The 23552-nt window shown below is 61.9% G+C and overlaps 3 protein-coding genes across 4 annotated transcripts; 2 read left to right on the top strand and 1 right to left on the bottom strand.

The window, feature by feature from the left end:
- Positions 1 to 147: 147 nt before the first annotated feature.
- GFER (growth factor, augmenter of liver regeneration) lies at positions 148 to 2708 on the top strand. Its single transcript, XM_032328177.1, has 3 exons — positions 148 to 512; positions 838 to 1034; positions 1895 to 2708. Exons 1-3 carry the CDS (start codon positions 252 to 254, stop codon positions 2055 to 2057), a joined length of 621 nt encoding a protein of 206 aa, XP_032184068.1. The 5' UTR covers positions 148 to 251; the 3' UTR covers positions 2058 to 2708.
- Positions 2709 to 4881: 2173 nt separating this feature from the next.
- SYNGR3 (synaptogyrin 3) lies at positions 4882 to 10295 on the top strand. Its single transcript, XM_032328178.1, has 4 exons — positions 4882 to 5387; positions 8260 to 8497; positions 8646 to 8788; positions 8868 to 10295. Exons 1-4 carry the CDS (start codon positions 5043 to 5045, stop codon positions 9075 to 9077), a joined length of 936 nt encoding a protein of 311 aa, XP_032184069.1. The 5' UTR covers positions 4882 to 5042; the 3' UTR covers positions 9078 to 10295.
- A 2546-nt stretch (positions 10296 to 12841) lies between these two features.
- On the bottom strand, positions 12842 to 23552 carry ZNF598 (zinc finger protein 598). 2 transcript variants are annotated; one of them, XM_032328028.1, is made up of 12 exons: positions 23251 to 23552; positions 18420 to 18532; positions 17737 to 17866; positions 17421 to 17632; positions 17108 to 17325; positions 16639 to 16756; positions 15844 to 16040; positions 15596 to 15680; positions 14724 to 15508; positions 14155 to 14305; positions 13891 to 14041; positions 12842 to 13800 (listed from the first exon to the last, which is right to left on the bottom strand). In XM_032328028.1, the coding sequence occupies exons 1-12, from the start codon at positions 23488 to 23490 to the stop codon at positions 13447 to 13449; spliced, it is 2754 nt and encodes a 917-aa protein (XP_032183919.1). In that variant the 5' UTR covers positions 23491 to 23552; the 3' UTR covers positions 12842 to 13446. The 2 variants fall into 2 exon arrangements, with proteins under 2 accessions (XP_032183919.1, XP_032183920.1); XM_032328029.1 differs by lacking the exons at positions 18420 to 18532; positions 23251 to 23552 and adding an exon at positions 18235 to 18325.

Genomic DNA, 23552 nt, shown 5'->3' with positions numbered 1-23552 from the left:
CCCCTGCCTCCGGCTCTGCGGCCTCTCCCGCGCACGCCGCGGACCAGACCCCCACCCCTCCGCCGGACCTCGCCCCGGCCCCGGACCCCGCCCCCAGCTCGAGCACCGCCTCCGCGCCCGTGCCCGCGGCCGCGGCGCGCGCGGCCGGCTCCTGTGGCCGCGCCCTGGCGGCGGCGCGCGCGCTGGCCTGGAGACCGACTTGGAGGCCCATCTGGAGGCCGAGCTGGCCCGGCAGGCATTGCGCGGGCAACATGGCGGCGCCCGGCGAGCGGGGCCGCTTCGGTGGCGGGAGCCTCTTCTCCTTCCTGCCCGGCGGCGCGCGCTCGGAGGTGATGGACGATCTGGTGACGGACGCGCGCGGCCGGGGCGCGGGGCGGAGAGATGCGGCCGCCTCGGCCCCGACCCCACCTCCGGCGCCGGCCTCCGATCCTCAGGTCGCCGAGGACACCTCCCGGAGGCGGCCCTGCCGGGCCTGCGTGGACTTCAAGACGTGGATGCGGACGCAGCAGAAGGTGCAGATGCCCGGGGCGGCCACCTCCCCTAGTCCCGGCCGCCACGCCTGGTTCTCAGGCGTCCGCGCCCACGTCCCAGGCCCAAGCCGAGCGGTCCCGCGGGCCCTATGCCTCACAGACTTGTGCCCTCCCCCGCCAGGGGGCTGTCCCTAAACCTTGCCCCCAAGGGAGGCCCGGCCTTTAGGGTTTCAGCCACGCGTGTGGCGGATCGGCGGCCGCAGGGCTGTCTCGAGTCAGTGGGCCTCTGGCTGGGGTGGGGAAAACGGGAGCTCTGCGGGCTTCCTCCGGGGAGACGAACTGACCCTTGGTCGACCTCCTTCCGCAGCGGGACAGCAAGTTTAGGGAAGACTGTCCTCAGGATCGCGAGGAACTGGGCCGGCACAGCTGGGCTGTCCTCCACACCCTGGCTGCCTACTACCCTGATTTGCCCACCCCAGAACAGCAGCAAGACATGGCCCAGTTCATACATTTATTTTCCAAGTTTTATCCGTGTGAGGAGTGTGCTGAAGATATAAGGAAGAGGTAAGTGTGTCCGCATCGTCCATAGGCCGCAGAGCAGTGCCCCTGGAGCCGGGGCCTGTCGCCCCCACCCCCCTGATGTCATAAAGGGGAGCCTGGAGAAGCAGGTGCCTGGTGGCAGAGTAGCCCCAGCACAGACCACCAGCAGTGGGCACTGGATCAACCCAGCGGTCTCCTTTCCTCTAAGGGCCAAGCTGCATGGGGCTGCTGCTCCAGAGGCTCCCAGCCCGGCCTCACTTACAGAGTCCCTTGCTGAGTCCTCCTGGAGGCTCGAGCAGGTTCATGTGCCCACCTTGCCTGACGTCTGGAGTAGGACTGCTGATTTTAAGGCCTTGAGAACCCACTGGTTTTAGGAGCAGCCTTTCCCTCACTGGGGAGCCCAAGAGCTGTTATTTGGCACCTCTAAGTGTTTCTGCGCTGAAGGTGGGGGCCAGGGCAGTTAGAACAGCTCTCTTGCTGGGTGGAGGCCCCAGGGCCCCAGGTGCTAGAAATAGGTTTCCTATTAGGCCTTTGTGTGGCCCCACCCCTTAAACACTGCCCGGGGCCAGGGATGCTGGGGTGAGGCTTCCTGATTGTTAGGAGGTTATAAAGTTGCATCATTGGTGTCTTAATCCCTTGCTTTGAGTCCTGGTCAGGTTTGGCCGAGCTCCCCAGGTAAGGGTTGAGCAGGCCTAAGAGCGTGCCAGTGTGGGAGGGTTGCAGGGCTGCGTGTGTCTGTGTCTCAGAGCACAAGGGCCCTCCTGGGTGTCGCCAACAGCAGCGCCCCAGCTCTCCTGCCCTGATGGAGCAGGCACAGAGCCGGTGGGGCAGGGGCGGTGGGACCGCTGCCTGTCCCGCCTTCCACCTGCCCCCCCTCCCCACAGGATATGCAGGAACCAGCCAGACACTCGCACTAGGGCCCGCTTCAGCCAGTGGCTGTGCCGCCTGCACAACGAGGTGAACCGCAAGCTGGGCAAGCCTGACTTCGACTGCTCCCAGGTGGACGAGCGCTGGCGCGATGGCTGGAAGGACGGCTCCTGCGACTAGGTGGTGGCCAGCAGAGCTGTGGGACAGCAGCCTGGGCCTCCGGGCAGCCTGGCCAGAGGGGGTCAGGGCACTCATTAAAGTGCATCAGAGCCAGAGCCTGTCGTGTGTCAGTTGGATGGTCCCCAGACACTGCTCAGGGGCTCCTTCCCTCTTAGGTTTGGAGGAAAAGCGGGGTTCCTGCTGCAGACACCCCAAGGGCTCCTCCTCAGCCAAGGCCCGAGGGGCTGCAGATGAAGGAGGCAGGAACAGCCCGGTCTGCACCTCCCATTCAGGATGCGGCCTCCTGCTCACCCCACATCCTGGTGCCCGCTTCCCCGCACAGGAAGGTGACAGGCCTGCCCAGGCTCCCTGTCCTGCTTCTTGAGGGCTAGGCCGTTGTCTCCTTACCCTGTAGCAAGAAGGGACGGCGGTGGTGCCGGCAGCTCAGTAGGCCCTGTGCTTTCTGCGACTCAAGGAAGGCCTGGGGGCTGAGCTCTCCTTCTGGGTCAGTGCCTGCAAAGCGAGCACAGGCAGGGTGGCTTCCCTGGTGGTCCCACCGGCACTGCTGCCTGCTTCCTGTCCAGCACATATACCTGTACCAGGCCTGTCAAGAGGCTTCACGGGGCCACTGTTCTCAGAGCTCGAGACCAAAATAAAATGGTAGAGAAGTGACTAAGGGCCTGGCTTTGGTGTGTTTTGTGCTGGGACTTGTGGCGACAGACAGGGCCTGCCCTTGCTGCTCCGCTCAGCTGCCTCCTTTCATGCAGGTTCTGCTCCGGAGGAGGACAGGGTCCTAGGGTGGGAGCAGCCTGGGAAGCCCCAGGAACAGGAAGGAAGCCCAGTGCTGGAGCGGAGGGAAGGTCAGGGGTGAGTGGGAGGTCAGATGGCACGAAGTCTTCACGTCCCCAGCAAGGACTCTGTTTTTAACACCCACCTCTTGTGACCGGAAGGTCTTGGAGGATTTGGAGCTGAGGAATGGCAAGATGACTTCTGGAAGGTTCTTCTGGCTGCTGAGCTAGGATGAGGCAGGTATGGGTGGGAGCAACGGAGGGCAGGCACCCCCCTGGCAGCTGAGTGGGAAGCTTGCCCAGGATGGGTCAGAGAAGATCGACAGAGTTGACTGGGGGGTTCGGGCCTGAGCAGCTGGGAGGATGAAGTTGTTCCCAGTATCCATGCTCTGGAGAACACTGTAGGCAGAGCAGGCGTGGGGTGACTGGCGTGTAGCTTTTGGCCCTTGCCAGGTCTGCCCGGCCACATGCCCCCAGGCTTGGCTGCCAGCCCACACGGCCCAGCAACGGTGTGTCCATCCCTGCAGTCATCACACTCGGGTCCTCTCTCTCCCTGTGGTGTCTTAGTCCCTCCCTTCGGCATGGCTCCCTCCGCATCTTCACCCAGCGGGCGCCATGGGGGTCCTGGCTTCGGCAACGCCTTCCCAGAGAGGACAGCAAGGCAAAGAAACTGGAGGCAGGAAGCAGCCAACAGAAATCGCTCTTCTCTCCTCCCCTCGAGGGACTGTTCCCAGCACATGGCTTTCTTCTGGCTTCTCCCATGTCACCTGCTAGTCGGAGAACCAGCCAGCTTCTCCAGGGAAGCCGCTGGCTCAGGAACACGGCATCTGGAGGAGCTCTCCTGTCCTGCCTCACTTCCCTTTTCCCCTAACTCTGACTTCCTGGAGGTTTCACCCCCCAACCCAGGCTAAGACAAGTGGGACTGTAGTTCAAGGGGAGGTTCTGGCTCAAGCCGTCAGGACTCTCACAGAGGGACTGGGTAGAGAGGGAGGAGAAAAGTCGCAGGATCATGCCCGTGGGCTCCCAAGGTTCATAGATTACAGGGGCTCACAGGGTTATAAGAGGAGAGAACCCTAAAAGGGTGGTAAGAAGGGCCTGGTGAAACAGGGACATAAGGAGGGGGTGACATCCGGAAGCATTTCCAGGAGGGTGGGCATGTCTGAATTGCCCTGGGACCAAAGGGGGAAGTGGCCGCTGGTCAAGACTGATCGGGAGCTGTCACCGCCAGATGCAGTGACAGACGGGATGCCCAGTGTCGGGGACCAGTAGTAAGACTGGTGGGTGACACTTCTGGCCACAACTGCCCTGGGGTGGGACCCACAAGGGGCGAGCCCGGCGTCCCCTTCTGTCCACAGGAACAGCATGGCCAGGGGCTTCCTGATGTACTGGAAGAACTCAGCCAGTGGTCCACGTGTGGTACGAAGACAGAGGTAATCAGTTCCTTCCGTCGTCCATGGGGCTTGTGAAGGCCCTGGCACTGTAAATGCTCAGCAAAAGCAGACGTTTCTTGCAATGCCCTGGACAGTCATCTGGGACCCTGACCGGCCGGCCAGGAAGGAGCATGAGGGAGGGACCCTGTCAAGCTTGGGCTGCGGGAGCTGCTGAAGAGCCCAGCAGGGGCCCCCATCTTTCATGCTTCTTCCCATCCCTGAGCCCCAAATTAAACATGCCAGCCACAAGTCAGTTGGGGAGACTCAGGAGTGTGAAGGGCTCAGTGAGAGCCCTTGGAATGACAGCATCTGGCCACAAGAGAGGAGCAGAGATGCTCCCACCCATGCTGGTCTGTGTGCTTGACCTCCTGGACAAGTGCCCCTGGGGGGCAGAGGCCTTCTCCCTCCCTGACAGGGAGGCTAGAACCCTGATGGAGAAGCTGGGGTTGCAGTTGGGGGGTTATAGGAAAGGGCCCAGTAACTGATCTCTGGTCTAAGGGGAACCTGGTTCAGGGAGTCGGGTTCCCTTTCCCTGAGGGCTGGAGGGTGGAGCTCCGCTCATTGGGATGAAGCTGGAGCCCTTGGACCTGGGTTACCCCTTTACTCGAAAGGGCCCAGCTCCCAGGGGCGGGGTCAGGTTTGTCCCTTCGCCTGGCTGCAGCACGGGCTGACTCCTGACTTCGCCTGTATGGGGCGGTGGTGGACTCAGTCCCCAGCCCCCCAGTGCTCCTCTTGGGGGCTTGGGGGTGGTCTCCCATCTCAGACCCGGCTCTAGCAGGTGAAGGGGGATGGGCGGGGCGGCGGAGGGAGGGATGGGCTTCAGTCCCGCACGCGGACCAGTTGGCGGGGGGCACAGGCTCGGCCCCGCCCCGCGCGCCCCCGTCGCGGCCGGCGCGCGCTCCCGGGAGGCGGCGACAGCAGCGGCAGCACCAGCAGCTTCGGCAGCACACCCGGGCGGCCTCGGGCGGGGCCGGCCGGCCGGACGGACAGACAGACAGAGGGTGCCGGGGGCGCGCGTCCCTCCTCGTCCGGCCATGGAGGGAGCCTCGTTCGGCGCGGGCCGCGCGGGGGCCGCCCTGGACCCCGTGAGCTTCGCGCGGCGGCCCCAGACCCTACTGCGGGTCGCGTCCTGGGTGAGTGACCCCGGCCCCGGCCCCCGCCCCGGTCTCGGGTCCCGCCTCGCCTTGCATCCCACGTCCCTCCCCGCTACCCTCGCCCCTCGCCCCTCGCCTCCATCCTTGTCCCCGCCGGCCCCTCCCCCGCCGGCCGCAGGTTGGGGTGACGTCACCGGGCTGGGCGCGCCCACCTGCGGGAGGGGGAGGGGCCGATGGCAACCACCGGGGACCTTGAGAGGTCACCGCCCGCCGCCCCCATCCTCCAGTTCTTCCTTAGGTGTAACTCAGTCCCCTTCCTCAGCCCCTGCCCCGTTTTTCCTGTCCTCACGACCTGGAAGCGGACACAGGGGCGGGGACGGGATTGGGTTTGAGCCCTCAGCCTCAGCACGAGGAGGGGGCTATGGGAGCCGAGTATTACCAACTGGCGCTTACACCTGCTTCTCCCTCACACACACCCTCCAGGCTCCTTCCAGGGGAGCTGGCCCTTTCCCAGGCCCTCCAGGTGTAAGTGTGTGTGTGTGTGTGTGTGTGTCCGCGCGCGGGGTGGGGGTGCTCTGGGATTCCTCTGGGTGGAGCAGCAAGAAGGGGCTCTGCCCGGGGAGGGCTTCCTGGGGGTGGTGTGGGAGGGGCAGATTTGGGGACAGCCTAGACTACTGGGGCATCCCTAGGCCAGGTGGCCTGCTCCTTCTTCCCACCTCTCCAGGCAGGAGAGACGAGAAGGTGGGGTGAGGATCTCTGGGTTTTATTTAGCTGGTGGCTCCTGCTGCCAGCTGCACCGAATGGCTGGTCTTCAAGGAGAGCAATGCCCAGGGTGAGGTGACTCGGTGCAGATTAGGAAGTAGGACCCCTATGTTCTGGTGCCTGCTCGGGTCCGACTTGTGGACTGCTCTGGGCCGACGTGTCCATGCCCTGCACCTGGGTTTCCCTCTTGACTCCATTTCAAGGAGCTGGAGAGGGAGAGGAGAAATCAAATTGAAACTGGAGATCTTTTTTTAGAAACACAGGGCTACCCAGAGCTAAAAGAGCAGCATCTGGTTTAAAAATGATGATGGTCCAGAGGCGTCTGGTTGGCTCAGTCTTTTTTTTTTTTTTAAAGATTTATTTATTTATTCATTTGACAGAGAGAGATCACAAGTAGGCAGAGAGGCAGGCAGAGAGAGAGAGGAAGGGAAGCAGGCTTCCCGCTGAGCAGAGAGCCCAACCGGGGCTTGATCCCATGACCCTGAGATCATGACCCAAGCCGAAGGCAGCGGCTTAACCCACTGAGCCACCCAGGCGCCTCTGGCTCAGTCTTTAGAGCATGCGACTCAGGGTCATGAGTTCAAACCCAACGCTTGGCATGGAGCCTACTTAAAAAAAAAAAAAAAGTATAAAATGACTATGGTCTACTGTCTACCTGCTTTCCAGCCCTTGTGGTAAGGGGATGCTGAACTTGAGAGTGAGTGAACCCCAGAGATCAAGAGTATCGCCCCTCTCTTTTTTTTTTTTTAAGATTTTATTTATTTATTTGACAGAGAGATCACAAGCAGGCAGAGAGGCAGGCGGGTGGGCGGGGTGGGGGGAAGTGGGCTCCCTGCTGAGCAGAGAGCCTGATGCAGGCTCATCCCAGGACCCTGAGATCATGACCTGAGCCAAAGGCAGAGGCTTTTTTTTAAAAATTTATTTATTTATTATTTTTTTAAAAGATTTTATTTATTTATTTGACAGACAGAGATCACAAGTAGGCAGAGAGGCAGGCAGAGAGAGAGGAGGAAGCAGGCTCCCTGCTGAGCAGAGAGCCCGATGCGGGACTCGATCCCAGGACCCTGAGATCATGACCTGAGCCGAAGGCAGCGGCTCAACCCACTGAGCCACCCAGGCACCCCAAGAGTATTGCCTTTTTAAAAAAGGATCTATCTATCTATCTATCTATCTATCTATTTATGTGAGAGAGAGCGAGAGAGCAAGCGTGCATGAATTGGGGGACAGAGGGAGAGTGAAAATTTCGAGTATACTCCCCTTTAAGCATGAAGCCCTCCTTGGGGCTCAATCCATGACCCATGAAATCACTACCTGAACCGAAATTAATAGTCAGATGTTCACCCGATGGAGCCTCCTAGGTGCCCCAATAGTATCGCCTTTGAGCCCAAACACTTACGGTGCTATTAATCAGCCACACGAGGCTATCATCCCTCCGGGGTCCACCAAGGGTGGATGCTGCTGGGTGGTCGTTATTTTCTCTGGCCCCAACACTCCACGAACTGGACCTGTTACTCTATTTTGCATGTTAGGAAGCAAGGCCACACAGCTCCCAGATGCTGAGAGTGGGTTCCGTGCAGGGCCTGGGTGACAGCTTTACCACTGTCCCTGCGCTGCTCCCCCCTGTGCTCTGAACCCCCTCTTCTCCACACCTGCCTCCCACAGCGCCACCTACTGGAGACTAGGAATCACTGGTCCAGGTGAAGGCTCCTGTTCCTACAGTGTCTAGGGGACTGTGCAGAGATCCTGTGGGCCCCACAATGTGCCAGGGACCCAGTCTGACTGTCAGCCCCGTCTTTTATCAGCCAAGTGACTTCAATAATTGAAGCCCCAATTTTCCCATCTATGAAGGGGATAACAACAGCCCCCCGGTGGTTTGGGGGGAGGATTCTAGGAGGAATGCATGTAAAGTAGCGGTTTTAAGCATGGTGCTTGGGCATAGTAGATGCTCACTAAATAGCAATGCTGTCCATAATTTTAAATACCTGAGGGAGGTATTTAGAGGAGTGCCCGAAGACCCCATCCGCAGATGGGGCCTGTGCTGCCGGGGAACGAGGGGACAGGCCAGAGGACGTGAACAGTCGCGCTGGTGACCGCGGGGAAGGGGATCACCGCAGGGCCCTGAGCGCCGCCCGCCGCCCGCCGCCCGCAGGTGTTCTCCATCGCCGTCTTCGGGCCCATCGTCAACGAGGGTTACGTGAACACCGACAGCGGGCCCGAGCTGCGCTGCGTCTTCAACGGGAACGCGGGCGCCTGCCGCTTCGGAGTCGCCCTCGGCCTTGGGGCTTTCCTAGCCTGCGTCGCCTTCCTGCTGCTCGACTTGCGCTTCCAGCAGATCAGCAGCGTCCGGGACCGCCGCCGCGCTGTGCTGCTGGACCTGGGCTTCTCAGGTGGGCGGGCGGGGCTAGGGGGCGGGCCTATGGGCTCCGCGGGGCGGGGCTAGCCCGCGCTTTCTGAGGCGCGGCCCGGAGGTGGGCTCTAGCTTCGGGGGGCGGGGCCTGCGCGCCGGCCTCCTGTGACCCTCACGCCTGCGCGCAGGGCTCTGGTCCTTCCTGTGGTTCGTGGGCTTCTGCTTCCTCACCAACCAGTGGCAGCGCACGCCGCCCGGGCCCGGCACGCTGCAGGCGGGAGACGCGGCGAGGTCCGCCATCGCCTTCAGCTTCTTCTCCATCCTCAGCTGGGTGAGTGCGGCCGGCGGGGGCCGGGCCGGGGCCGGGGTGGGGCGGGGTCGGTGCTGGCTGACCCCGGGCTCCCCCTCAGGTGGCGCTCACTGTGAAGGCCCTGCAGCGGTTCCGCCTGGGCACGGACATGTCGCTCTTTGCCACCGAACAACTGGGCGCCGGGGCGGGTCAGGCCTACCCTGGCTACCCAGTGGGCAGCGGCGTGGAGGGCACCGAGACCTACCAGAGCCCTCCCTTCACCGAGACCCTGGACACCAGCCCTAAAGGGTACCAGGTGCCTGCCTACTAGTGGCCGGCAGGCCCCCACCGGGGATCGAAGGCTGCCCCCAAGCCAGAGTCCAGGGTTTCCTGGGACCTCCCTCAGGTCCTCCTGGCCTAGCGCCAGGGCCAGAGAGGGTGGCCACTGTGGGCCGTCTGGGGCCAAGAGAGGGTAGCCCCCAGGGTGCCTAGGCTGCCCCCCACCCCAAGTTCACCCTGTCCCCTTAGTTGCTGAGCCCAGGCCTGAGGTCCTGAGGAGGGGACAGTGCAGCCCTGGACATGTATCCTCCAGCCTCTAGTGGATCGGCCTGCAAAGGGGCCATTCCCCTCACGAGCCAGCTAGCCCGTGGCTCACCTGTCCACTCTGGGGTGAGGGGTCTAGCCGCCCTCTGTAGCTGCGTGCAGGGGCTGTCCCCGGGAGCATGGGCACTGCTCCCATCCCATGTCCCTAGGGGTAGTGACAGTCCCTGGTCCTGTGGTGGTGGTTCACCCCATGGGGCTGTGTGCAGTCTGTCTGGAGCCTCCATCCGTTTGCTCTCACGGGTTCGCTAGAGTAGCCTGGTCCTGTCGATGTTGTGATTGTGGTCAAGTCTTCGGACTTCACCTCGTAGTTCCCCGCAAGCAGCCCCACTGCCTGTGGCCCCCGCTCCTGCCCCTATCGCCCTTGGCCCAGGAGTCTGCCCAGATGTGGGCACTTGGGGCTAGGAAGGCACAACATGGTTGTTGCACCGGCCCTCTCCTCAAGTAAGACCTTGCTCGAGGGAGGCTTGGGGCACTTGGGTACCTGGCAGGACAGGTGTCTCACAAGGAGGGAGGCCAAGAGTCTCCATGTACCCACAGTGCCCCGGACACGGCCCATCTGTGCAAACCCCTTTACCCTCAGCTTCCTGGCCCAGCCCCTCAACAACCTGCCCTGCACCCCGTTTTAAGGCACAGCCCGAGGTTGGGGTTCCTCTGCGTAGCTGACTACTCATGCATCGCTCAAAGCTGGCTTTTCACATCATGTCACTACAGAACGTTCTCACAGACAGCACCTCCCTCTGGAGTCCCGATTGCGTGGCTCCCCTGTACGTTGTAGCATAGAAAACTGTGTGGGTATTTAAGTGAACATGTTTACAATTTTTGTATATATGGATCTTTCTCTCTCTCTTCTGAAAGAACACTCCGTGATTGTGTATCTCCCGTGTCCCGTGTTCCAACCGCAACTTCTTTACAATAAAAGACTGTAAGTGAGTTCACGTGGCGCAGACGCTCGGCTCGCGGAGTCATTTCTACCCCTGTCCCTGTGGGTGCCCGAGGTTGGGATCTGCCCTCTCGGGGCCCAGAACCCAGGAAGGGGCAGCAGGTGGAGGCCAGGCCGGCGTCCACATTCTGGGGATTCCTGAGGCTCCCCACGCACATCCGGCCGGGCTGCTCCTGGGTTGCTCAGAGCCAACCCTTGGAAACGCTGGGGAGACGCCCACCTCTGCTCCTTTTTAGAACAGTGGGACTAGGAATTACTACTTGCAGTTGCACATAGTTCACAGTTCGTTCATTGGTCTGCGGCTGTGAGCTTCTTTTGTGCTACTCCCGCGTTCTTCAAGGATAGTTTTCCTGCAACTATAAATGTGAGGTCCTGTTCCTTAGAATTTTGAAGGTCTTCCCTGTGTTATCTTTTAGGATCCCAGACTATTGACGAGAGCAGTGGTAACAGTATGATTCGTATTCCTTAGCGGGTTGTTTTTTCCTCTTTGGTTGAACGTATTGGGATTTTTTTCTAAATTGTGTTCTGTCGAGATGTAGCTTTTTAAAGAATTATTCTTGTTAGTACTTTTTTTTTCTGAAGATTTTATTTATTTATTTGATAGAGCATGCAAGCAGGGGAGCAGCAGGCAGAGGGAGAAGCAGGCTCCCTGCTGAAGACTCGGACCCAGGACCCTGGGATCATGACCTGAGCCGAAAGCAGATGTATAAGTGAGCCACCCAGGTGTCCCACTTTTTTTTTTTAGATTTTATTTATTTATTTATTTATTTATTTTTTTTTTTTTTTAAAGATTTTATTTATTTATTTATTTGACAGAGAGAGAAATCACAAGTAGGAGGAGAGTCAGGCAGAGAGAGAGAGAGAAGCAGGCTCTCGCTGAGCAAAGAGCCCGATGCGGGGCTCGATCCCAGGACACTGAGATCATGACCTGAGCCGAAGGCAGCGGCTTAATTCACTGAGCCACCCAGGCGCCCCTAGATTTTATTTATTTATTTGACAGACAGAGATCACAAGTAGGCAGAGAGGCAGGCAGAGAGAGAGGGAAGCAGGCTCCCCACCGAGCTGAGAGCCCTATGTGGGGCTTGATCCCAGGACCCTGAGATCATGACCCGAGCCAAAGGGAGAGGCTCAACCCACTGAGCCACCCAGGTGCCCCATCCCACTTTTTTTTTTTTTTAAATAACGATTTACTTTTATTTAAGTAAATCCGTACCCACCGTGGGGACTTAACTCAGGACCCTGAGATCGAGTCACATGGTCCTCCCACAAAGCCAGCCAGGCACCTAGTGCTTGTTTAGTTTTCTTTCCTCACCCCACGGAAAAGCAGTCATTATGTCTCTGCATGTCGCCGTCTTTCCTGGGGCCCCGTTGGGTGCTCAGGTGGCAGGCTTGCAGAGCCACCTTCCATGGCCCACCAGCTCAGCCTCTGGAATCTCCCCAGATTGGTCCTGTTTCCGAACCCATCCACTGGGATTTTTATGTTGGTTACTTGTTCAGGTCTGTGTAGTAACGTCCCAGCCGAGGGCAGCAGGACTGAGAACCGTCCCTGGGGCTGGCAGGGCTGTCTCTGGCAAGTCTCTTCTCTGTGCCCCGGGCTCCCCTTCCCAAAGAGGACGTAATAGTTGCAGCCACGAGGGTGGGGCCACTGAGCTGGGCTTGGCACAGTGCCACACCCCCTCAGTGGTGCCGTGTGGTGAGGTGGTTCTTGCTTCGTGAAGGATAGCGGATTTTCCTCACTGTTAACGAGGTCCCCCGTTTTCCAGATTACTCTTCTGTGGGGCTGGTTGTCCTCGGGTCTGCAAAGGGGGCATCAGTGGTGAGGGGCTCCCGGCCTGTCCAGGGAAGACAGGTGGCCTCCACACAGCCCAGGGGAGGGTAACGAGGGTGAAGGCTCTTGTCTGTGGAGGGGCCCTGAGCCCTGGCCAAGCCCCCGCAGCCCCCCTCGACGCCCCGCATCATGCAGGCAGTGCCGGTGTGGCCGGGCGCCCCTCCCCGACTCCCAGAGACAGGTTTCTTCTCCTGTGAAGACATTTCCTGTGCCTGATTTGGCTGTGTTTAGAACTGTCTTCTGCTATTTGTGTGTGTTTCAGGCAGAAAGGGGTGCTTTCTGTCTGGTCCCCTCCCCACATACTGTATGCAGATAATGAAGCACAGATTACTTTCTGGCTGGATGTCATATGCGCCCCCCACTGCTTCTGGAGTGTTCCTGTTCATTGCTAATAGCTCACTACTCATCTGTGGGTGCAAACCCGGACTGTGTAGGACCCCATGCTCTGGAGGGATGTTTTACTGGCGACACAAGTGTAGGTCACACATGGCCATGTCTATTCCTGGAAGGCCTGGGCAGTGCCAGATGTCCAGGACTGGGCCCCGGGCCCAGACCAGCTGCCATGTCCTAAGAGCAAAGCCCAGCTGCCCAGCTGTGTGCACGGGTCACCCCCTCCGCAGCTGGCCTCTGGCTGGCTGCCAGAGCTGGAGCCGCAGATGACTCTGAGTACCCCTTGCTGCAGGATGACCTGGGAGGGCAGAGGAGCTCAGAACAACCAGCTATGTGCATTATTGCAAAATAAATTTATTTGAAGATACACGGTCTTATAAAAGGTCAGAGGCAATTTGAGATCCCAGATTCAGCTTGTCTCATACAAAGATTCAACTTCGAGGAGCACAATTTCGTGTCTGCTTTTAATCCTGAATGTTCTTGAATCGCGAAACAGCCAACCGTTTACACAACACTCTCAACACGTGACTCTGGCACCGGCGGCTCCACAGCTTCTGGCTGGGGGGCCGCCGCGCTGCAGCCCTCGGGCTCGGGGGGCCTGCAGAGGGCCGCTGTTGTCACTAGCTCTGACAGCACGGACAGGTTCCCGCGTCCCAGCCCTTCCCTCCCCTCACACCTTCCAAAAGCATGAGAACTCAAACTCAGACCAGCCCACCACGGAGCGTGAGGTCTTCGCGCTTCCCAGGAGGAAACCGGATGGACTCCTACGTGATGGTGTGCAGACAGGGCAGGCCTTCCTGGCGAGCCCAGCGGGCCGGCCGGCAGAGGGGCCAGAGCGGGTGGCCTCACCAGGGCCTTACCTGGCTGTGTGGCAGCCCGGAAGGAAGGAGGAGGGAGGAGGCTCCTGGGTGTGGCAGCTCCTGCCCACGCTGGCGGGAGCTACGTGAGGATCCTGGCAATGGCTTGCAGGGAGGGGAAGTCGTGGTCCTGGGCGGCGTGCAGTGCCTGGTGGCTGCTGACGTCCCCGTGCGCGAGCACCTGCTGGCAGGTGGGGCACACGCAGCAGTCCAGGCCTGCCGGCCGGGCGCTGCCCTGCCACGCGCTCTTCTTGTTCTTCTTGGCCTTGGTGCCAGGAGGCCTCTCCCGGCCCCGGAAGTGCGTGTGTGCGGACAGCAGCTCCTGCTGCTTGGCCGTGTCGGGCAGCAGCACCAGCAGCTCGTTGAAAATCTTCTGGAAGTTCTCCCCGAGCAGGTCGCGGCAGCTCTTGTAATACTGGGCTGCGGAGATCACGCCCTGCCACCCAGAGCCAAAGCCAGTCATGCCCAGGCTGGGCTGAGCCCCCACAGTGACCACACTGGCCCCCCACACCCCTGCCTGGCTGACCTGTCTGAACTCCCCCGAGTGGCTCTTGAACTTGCCGAAGCGGGCCTCGTCGCTCTGCAGGAAGTCCCTGATGGACTGGATGAGCTGCAGGTTCCTTTCCCGGAAGTTCTCAGGCACCAGGTAGGCCTGGGGCGCAGCTGTCAGCCTGGGCCTGAGGGTCAGGAAACAGGCAGGAGGGGGCGCCTTAGCTCTTTGGGGTGGCCCAGGGTGAGGACACTCCCCGGCCTCCAGGGGCACAAGGCGGGGCGGCCCATCCCTACTTACGCTTTCGTGGTGGTGACAGTGCTGGGGACACAAGCTGGGTGGGAGCCAGGCAGGAGGCCTGAGAAGCCAGGGGGTGGCTTGCTGATGGGGGGTACCAGGCCAGGGGGAGGTGGGGGCGGAGTGCCCTTCAGGAGCACCACAGCACTGAAGCCTGTAGGGGAGGCGGACCAAGACCCAGATCGTGACCTGTTCTCCACGTGCTCGGGAGGCTTCCCTTGCTGCCCCGCCTACCAAGGTCAGGCTCCGTCCACAAGCCACCCTCCGCCGGACAGCAGGCCCAGGGCCCGACAATGCCAAGAGGCAGCACATACACTGAGCTCCTGCCTGGCAATCCCGGGCTGGGGCGACTTCCTCCCCCAGCTCCAGAAAGTGCCAGCGTTGCCCCATCTCACAGGGAGGGCAAGCAGCCTGCTCATGGTCAGTGCTGCTACTAGGCTTCCCTCCCCTGCCTGCTAGCCTATCACTGCCCCTCACGGTATGCTCCCCTGGGACCCCGGGCTCCAGTCTCACTCTCCCACCCTGGCCCCCTTCCAGATACCCAGAAGCAGGCCGCAGGCAGACACACATACCTGGGGGAGGGGGCATCCTGGGTGGACAGGGGACTCCAAGCGCAGGGAAGTCTTCCTGGGGTGTGGGGCAGGGGAGGGGCCCCAGGGGCCGTGGGAGCCCAGGAGGTTCCTTGGGCGTGCTGCGAGCCGGGGCCGGCCCCTCTGTATGTCCATTGACAATGAGGGCAACGGGCCCCTCGGCTCTGCCAGCGCTCGTGGTGGGGGTCTGCTCGGCCCCAAGGGGCCCATCTTTGTCAGGGGGCAGTGGGGGCGGTGAGATGGCACCTGGCTTCTCTGAGCCCACCTTCTTCTTTTTGCCGACCTTGGTGAGGGTCTGGGTGGAGGCCAATGCCAGGAGGGAGGAGACGGCTACCGTGGTGGGCACACTCCGCAGCTCCTGGGCAGTGAGGCCGGTGCGGCCGTCCTCCTCCTCCTCCTCTGAAGGCGGCGGCCCAGCCTTCTTGCTGCCCTTGCCTCCCTTCCCAGCCTTCCTGGCAGGCTGGCTGCTCCCGCTGGCAGCTGGGGCCCCCGCGGTGGGATGTGCCACCTTTTTGCTGCCACTGCCGTTCCAGGCAGAAATGAGACTGGTGGGGGCAGTGCTGGGCTTGGAGGCGGAGGACACCAGGGCAGGGAAATCGTCCTCCTGGAAGGTGCTCCTGCCCCTAGCAGGGACAGGGTAGGTGAGCCCCAGCCCCACGGGGCCTGGGGCCACCACTGCAGAGCATGAGGAGGAGGAGGAGGACGTGGAGGCGCAGAGGCTGGGGAAGTCTTCATCCTTGAGCTTCGAAGTGGGAGGTGGGAGGGTGCTGAGCCCAGGGAGGGGAGTAACGTCAGTGGCCTGTGGGCCCGAGCCCACCCCATCCTCACCCTGACCCAGTAGTGCACGAGTGTACCTTGGAAGCACAGCCCCTGGGGCTGGGCCGGTTGCTGGGGTGCCCTCTGGGCTCACAGGACCGTTCGGCGAGGCTTCCTTGAGGCCTATGAGGCAACGAAAGGACCCGACGTCAGGGATGAGAACATCCGGGGGTGAGAGCAGACCCTCCAGGGGGTGCTCAGGGTTCTGCCCTGTCACTCCTGGGCACTGTGCCAGCCGGGAGCCTGCCTCGCACCTCCCAGACGCCCACAGGCTGCGCCAGCTCACCTGCACCTTCGCCCTGAGTCCGGGGCGGCCGCCGGGGGCCTCGGAGCTCCTCGAGCCCCCGCACCCCTGCCTCGTCCTTCTTGGCTCTGCCACCCTCCTCCCGGTCTTCACTCCTGCGTGCCTCCTGCTGCTGCTGCTGCTGTTGCACGGCCACCGAGGCCCGGATGGCCGCTGCCACTTCCCGGTCCTCTTCTTCCCTGGGAGGGGGAGGCCTTCAGGTTGGGCAAGGCCTGGGACCGGGTGCTGTGCAGGGCGAGGAGCTGGGAGGGGCCTCCCCCCAACCCCAAGCCTATCCTCCGTTGGAGACGTCGTGGGGCCAGCGAACCCTGCACCAGCCAGCCCTCACTGGCAAGCAGAGGGGGATGCAAATGCAGCAGGACTCCTGAGCCAGCTGGTCTCAGGCTGGGGCTCCCCAGGCAGCACACAGGCCCAGTGCTGTGGGGTCCAAGATGCCTCCATCATGTGGGACACTGGGGACAGCGCCTGGCCTGGGCACGTGCCTGCAGCGTGAGCATCTCATGGCCTGCCTACACTGAACCCCATCAGGGACACAGGCCCCTCTGGCGCATCCCCACCTGCAGGGTCCTGGCGTCTCTGGCTAGAACCAGAGAAAAGAGAAGGGGATGTCTGCTCACTCAGGACACTAAGCAGACCCCACCATCAAGCCAAGGACACCAGACACCAGTAAGACAAAGTCCCCCGAACCCCGTGCGCGGTGCCAACGCAGCTGCAGGCCGCGGCCACCGCCTCAGGGGTGGCACCAGGAGAATGTCAGCAGCACGCAAATCCTCCCACCTCTTGTACCTCCAGCTTCCTCGACGGTTCTGCTGGGCTCCACGACCACTGGCCCGGCCAGCACGGCCTTGGCGGTTGTACCTGTCCACCTCCTCGTAGTCCTCACCCCCGACGACCCCTGCAGCGGGCACAGAGCCTGTCACGGGCCTGGGCCAGACTGAGGCTTGTGCTCCACCTTGCCCAGCAGAGACCTCCTCACTCGCCCAGCACAGGAGCCGGAAGGACCCACTCAGACTCCTCTGGGGTCCACACCAGCCCCAAGGAGAGAAGGGTCTGCCACGGCCCCAGGCACTCCACAGGGCTCTGGCCCAGGAGCCAACCCCAACCCTCGCCCCCCGAACTGTCGATGGAGACACCAGGAGCTCCCTGGGGTGACCGGTTTCAGGTGTGTCCTCTGTCCCACCCACACACGATGGGTCAGACCGCGGAGCGCGCGCGGCTGCAGCCCGAGGGAGCCCCGCTCACTCACCCTCGTTGCGGCGCGAGTGCCGGGGCGCGTAGCTGAACTGCAGGTCGATCTGCCGATTCTGGCGGGCCTCGGCGCGGCTCCGGCTGTGGCAGGTGGTCCTGTGGGCCTTCAGGTCGATCTCCGTGCGGAAGGCGTGCGTGAACTGCTCCGTGCTACAGCGGCCCTCCTCGCACAGGAAGTGCTTCTCCCGGAAGTGCTCTCGCAGGTAGGCGTAGTCGCTGGCGAGGCGGGGTGTCAGCTCCCCGGCCCTGCCCACGGCCCCGCCCCTCCCCGCCCCACCCCATCCCCTGCGGCGCCCAAGGCCCTGGCCCACCTATAGTAGTCCTGGGCCCCCTCCGCGTCACAGAAGTGGCAGAAGTAGTGGTCGCGGCGCAGGTGTTTGAGCAGCTCATCGTTGTCCAGGTAGCGCTCATCACAGAATTTGCAGAGCGGGTGTCCACGGTGTGAGGTGTCATCGGGGTCCCCCTGCATTCGGTGTCGCGCCAGGTCCTTGCGCGAGTACCACTTGCGCTCGTAGGTGAAGATCTGCAGGGGAGAGGGTGCTGGGCGCGGGTGGGCCCCCTCCCACGACCCCCAGGGCCCAGCCCCCACCTGCCTGCACCTGGCTCTCCCCGCCCCCACAGGCACACCTTGAGGTGCTTGAGGCACAGCTTGCAGCAGAAGAGCTCATGCTGCTTCCGCATGTGCTGCTCCAGGTCCCCGAAGAGGCCAAACGGCGGCAGCGCAGGGCACTGTGGGCACTCATGCTGAAGCAGCTGCCTAGAGAGACACCAAAGGCCCCCGACCCTGTAGGCACTCAGGGTGGCTGTCTCGAGTGCTGCTAGGACCAGCACTCCCCCATCCCCGCCCCCCCCCCCCCCCCCCCCGATGCCCCGCATCACTCTGCCCGCGGAGTCCAGCTGCTCCTGGCCTGGACGGCTAAGCATCAGCAGGGCATGAAAACTGGGCCCACACCAGGGCCCACCCCTCTCCTGGAAGGGAACGATCACTCCCAAGACAACTGTACCCCTTTACAGGGTTTTGCTGCCACAAGCTAAGAGCCCAGTTCCCAGGAGCTCCAGTGAGCATGGCAGAGCCTCAGAAAGCAGGCACCATGTGCTATCTTGGAGTGCCTTCCCTGGACTCACCTCTGCTCCTGCCTCCACCGCCCCTGCAGGCAGGAGCAACCCTGTTACAGGAGAGGAAATGGAGCACGGGCCCTGACATCTGGTCCCAGGGCTGTGAGGAACACAGGAGGGGACCAGGATGTGCTCATTCCCAGTGCTGGGCTGGCCACAGCCCGTCAGAATCCCAGGCTGAGGCTCCCTCTTACCTGTACAAGGCAAAAACTTTTCCATCAGCAAAGTAGATGTCGTATTTCTTCTCGTGCTGCAGCTGGTGGAGGGAGATTGTAGCAAAGGCAGGAAGCTTCTTCCCAAAGACCACCTGGAACCAAGTGAGAGGGGGGTGAGCAGGGCCGCGGACACCTGGTGGAGGACCCCGTCAGGCGGAGAAGAGGGAGGTACTCAGCCCCTGGTGAGAAGGCCGAGGTGGGCCCCACAGCAGCACTCTATGCCATCCCAGCCTGCCCAGGCCCCTCTCCTCACCTGTAGCCAGAGGGCGAGCCCCGGGGGTGACCCGTTTGGAGACACAATGCCCGGCCTCGCCACCAGGGGGCAGCAAGATTCCCCACTTATCCATAGCCACACCAGCCCCATAGGGGGAATGAAAGTCACCCCAGAGGAGGAGAGGTCAGCAGTGAGCCCCTGGGGCCAGTGACCTGGACCACATGGTTGGGCAAACCAGGCCTTCATCACATGGGTGTTGAGCACAGGGCAGAGAAGGGAGAGATGCCACCCAAAAAGCCGCTAGGGAAACAATGCCACCAGGACAAGCTGGGCAACGACACATCAAGCCTAGCCACCCTCCATCCACCTGTGATGCCACAGGAGAGGCTCCCCCGCAGGACTCAGCCACAGCCCTTGGCTGCCTCCTGCTTGTTAACCAGCTGTCGGGGTGCCAAAGTGCAGAGCTGGGGCGTGCTGGCCACGACCTGGGTGCAGACCCCTGTGCACCTGTTTCCCAGGACATCTCAGGTACAGCCTGCCAGGCTGCCCCCCGGCAAACTCCTGTCCCAGTGCCTCCAGGACCCTCCTGCAGGCTCAGGTCTTCCCTCTGCACGAATGAGGGCCCTGCTCCTTCCAGCACTCCCTCTTCTCTGGACCACGACCACACTTCTGGTCTCTCCACAGCCCTTCCCACTCCACTACTGTCCCCTCCAAGTCTGGGCCTGGTCGCTTGCCTCTGTTCAGAGTCCTCACCTTGGGAACAATCATGTCAAGGTCATCTCTGCTCTGTTTAGGCTCAGCTAGGGAGGATGTCTGGGATCACAATGGCCATGAACTTGGGAAAGCAGAGGACTGGCTGGGGAGAATGGTGGTCACACTGCCCCCAGCAGCTGGATGCTTAAGACTAGTTCCCTGGGAGTCTGGGAAGAAGCTGGGGGGCTCAATGTGCACTAGTGATGACACACTGTGGGGCGAGCAAGCTGACCCCAAGCCCCTCACAGGAGCCCAGGGGAGATACCCTGGTCCAACCACACCCATTCTGGGGGAGGCAGAAGGATGAGCAGTGCCCCTGAGTCATCCTGTCTGGTGAATGCGGCCACCCGCTCCCGCCCCTGCCCCCACCCCACATGGAGTTTGGGCAGGTGCTTCACCGCAGCTACGCTCCCATGGCTCCCCCTCCCCCTGGTTTCCTTCCCAGGCCAGAGACCTCACACTGGCCTCTTCTCACTGGATCTGCCCTTCTAGGACATGGCCACACCCAGCCCTCACAAGGGTGCCTTCCCAGTCCTGACCCCAGTTCGTCCCATCTCTTGCTGGGGTACCAGCGCCTGCACGCACAGGACCACGAGCCAGGCAGAATGCTGCTGGCCGGCCACAGATCAGAAGGTCTGTCGTGGAACCAGCTGCCGGGACTCGGGGGCCCTAGCTACCCTGTGGCAACACAGGGAGCAGGTTCAGGAGCCCCAGTGTCCTCCTCCCACAAGGGAGCCCCTGCCGAAAAGCATCCAAGTCCCACAGACTCAGCAGAGGAACAACTTCCTTCCCCAGAGGAAACCTGTGCCGAGATGCCACTGTCACCACTGTCTCCCCAGCTCCGGCGCCTTCCTCTAAGAGGTCTGATCGGACCCACCTCGGGGGGTATCTCACTGCCGGCACCCTCGCTGTGGACAGAGGTGGGGTGCAGTTCCCAGGAAGACTGCCAGGCTGTGTAGGCGGAGGTGGTGGGGGAGAGGTCTGTCTCTCCAGAGCAGTCTCTTGGGAAAGCCAATGCTGGGCACACCTGACCCAAGCCAGGAGAGGGGTGGACACTGGGGTGGCTCAGAAAGGGACGGGAACTGCAGGAAGAGGGATGTGGCCATGGAACACAGGTTCAGGGCTGGATCTGTCTGAGAATGAGGGTGAGCAGGCTTGGCACCGGGGGCAGGAACGGCAAAACGCTAAGGGCCCCTCCTAGACAGGCTGTAAGAGCAGGCTTGGGGCCCCCAAGGCCTGTGCCAGTGTCAGGACCGGCGATGAGTACACAACAGGACAGTAGTGCAGCCTGGTGTAGCCAGCATCCCTGCCCCCCACAGAGAGTGAGATGAATGGTGAGACCTAGTCGCTGGACAAGGACCACGGGGTCTGACCAGGGGTGGGGAGGAACCCACCAGAGATCCAACCAGCATGGCCTGAGACCCACCCATGCTGCTGATCATGATGAAGGGGTAGGGTTATGGATCCAAGGACAGAGGCACAGGCCAGGCCTAGACACTTGAGGATGGACCATCCTGGGAAGCCCCTGGGTCAGCCAGGCTGTCAACGTCCAAGAAGGAAAGGGCATCCATGGGTGGGCCCCAGGATGGTTGGGCTAGTCCCTGAAGAAAGGGAGAGGGATATGAGATGAGAGCCCTGCTCGGACCCCCGCAGGGGTGGGTGTGTGCTCCTGTCTGGGGCTTTGCTGCCCCCCACTCCCAGTACACAGTGGGCACTCACTGTGACTGAGTAGAAGAGGGTATGGGTGGTGCCAGCAGTGACCCCTGGTGAGAGTGAGCCGATGGCAAGGGTGGGTGGTGAGGGCCCCACCTAGGAAGTTCAGGCCCCAGAGAAGCCAGGCGGACCAGGCTGGCGGGGAGGGGCCCTGACACGGGACTAGCAAGGACAGGCAGCAGGCCCCGCCTCCTGACCTGCGTCACCCTCCCTGCATGTCTGGCCCACGAGATGGAAGGGAGGTCACACTAGCTCAGATACACCCCACTTGGTACGGCGGCCGCATCAAGCCTCTCTGCTAGAGACGGGCATCGGGGCAAGGTGGAGAGCAAGACTGGAATCAATGGTCAGAAGAACAGGGACTGTGGGAAAGGTGAGACAGCCGCTGACGCTGGTCTTGACCAGGAGCCAGCCTGGCCTCCAACCTGAGCACCTGCTGGGCGGTCTGGCTTCATCTGGCCCCCGCCTGACCAGCAGCTGCTGGGCTGCTCTGCGTCTGCTCTTTGCAACGCCTGCCCCACAGTGGGCACTCGGAAACCCTGAGTCGAGATGGAGGCCTGTTCCGCACAGCATCTTGGCATGCTCTCCTCGGGATTTTTACGCACTTAGTCCCAGCGCAGAGGACAGAGCAGAGACAGCCCCTGGGGGTAGCTGTGGGATTCCCGAGTGGACATGGGACATTCAGAGGACAGGGCAGAACTCAGCCGGGGAACAGGAACAGCTAGGGTAGAGGTGCCAGTTCAAGGTGGGAGGAAGCAAGATGAGTGAGAGGATCATCATCTCCCAAAGTTCCCAGGACACCCTCCTGATGCCCAGTAATTCGGGACAGGCCCAAGAGGTATGCCAGAATCGGCCAGAGGCACCCAGTGCCAAAGCACACCCCTGTGGGAGCCTGCTGACAGCTCATGTCAAGAGCTGCTTGCCACAGAGCACTGGGAGGGTGTGGGACCCACAAGGACCAAGAGAAGCCAGATGCCAGCCATAGCAGCCACACAGAGATGTCTTCTCACTTCCGGAGGAGACCTGCAGCCCCTGCCTTCCTGGAAGGGAACTACGGGTGCACTGGGAAACCTGGCCCTTCAAGGGTGACCTCATGCCGAGCAAGACTGGCAGAGCTGGAAGGTGCTCACTAAGCCACTGGCCCAAGGTCCTCCCCACGATTCCTGTACCCCAGATCTCTCCCAGGTCCGTCTCTTGTCCACCCCATTACAGAGTAACGGCATCTCTGTCTTTTTTGAGAAGAGCACAGAGTAGGTGCTCATGAAATTACAGCATAGCCTTGGCTCCCCTAACATAAATGTCCACCTAGAACAAAAATAAAAACACAACTAAGGAAACCTACTGCTCAACAATGCCGTTTCTGCGTCACTTCTAGGAAGAAGAAAGTCAGATTCCCTGGCAGATGTCACCAGCCTAAGCTTTCCATGAACAAACCAGAGGAATTTCACAACGCTGGAAGCAAACATATCTCAGACCAAACCAAGGGAGCGCCAGCTAGGTGCTCCCAGCCAGCATCCGGCATTTGGGGGGGGGCACACTCCACGGTGCCCTCTCTGACCCCCTCCAGGGCTTCCAAGTCTGGACAGAGTCAGAAACATCCCGCCTCCACTCTGGACCTGACCCCCACCCCCACCCCCGTTGGAACTGGCAAGGAGAAAAACTTCTAACACTTTTGTCCCCATCCGCCAACAATCCTAAGCAAGTCTCGGTGGTTCAGCCTTCCCCCTCCGGTGAGCAGGTGTGAGTACCTCAATAGCTCAAAGCACCAGTCTCGGGAGGACCTTGCCCGGATTACCCCGAGGAGCCACACACACAGCTGGGCTGGAAATTCCCACTCTGACCCTCTGCTTCCCGGACAGACTGCCATAACCGTCCGGACAGACTGCTATAACCGTCCCCATAGGGACCGCTCCCTCGACCACCCGGCGGGGCCACCTCCTGCCTGCCTGCCCCAGATGCCCCCCAGTCGGCAGCCCGCCCCGGTGGGGTGGGGGCTGCCGCCAGGCCTGTCTTTTGGAAGCCGGCGCCGCCAGGCCCGCGGCCGGACACCAGAAAGGCAAAGTCCCCTTCCGGCCGCGCCCCGCGCCCGCCCCGGCGCCCCGAACGCGCGGCCCGGCCGACGCGGCGCACCTGGCGCAGCTCCTCGCGGCACACGGCGCAGTAGCGCTGCTCGCACAGCACCCGCATCTTGGTGGAGCAGCGGTAGCACACCGGGTGGTCGCAGCGGCCCAGCGCCGTGGCCTCCAGGTCCCCGCAGCACAGCACGCAGCTCCCGCCGCCCCGCTCGGGCGTCGCCGCCGCCTCCAGGGCCGCGCGCCGCCCCTCGGCGCCCGCCGCCGCCACCACCGCGGCCGCCGCCGCCGCCGCCATGGTCCGGGCTGCGGCCCCCTCCGGCCGGCGCGGCACGGCGCGGCCTGGCTCCCGGCGGGCCC

The sequence above is a fragment of the Mustela erminea genome, chromosome 20 (genome assembly GCF_009829155.1).
Source record: "Mustela erminea isolate mMusErm1 chromosome 20, mMusErm1.Pri, whole genome shotgun sequence".
NCBI lineage: Eukaryota > Metazoa > Chordata > Mammalia > Carnivora > Mustelidae > Mustela > Mustela erminea.
The sequence above is the reverse complement of the archived record's forward strand: the minus strand, read 5'-3'. Positions and strand labels throughout refer to the sequence as shown.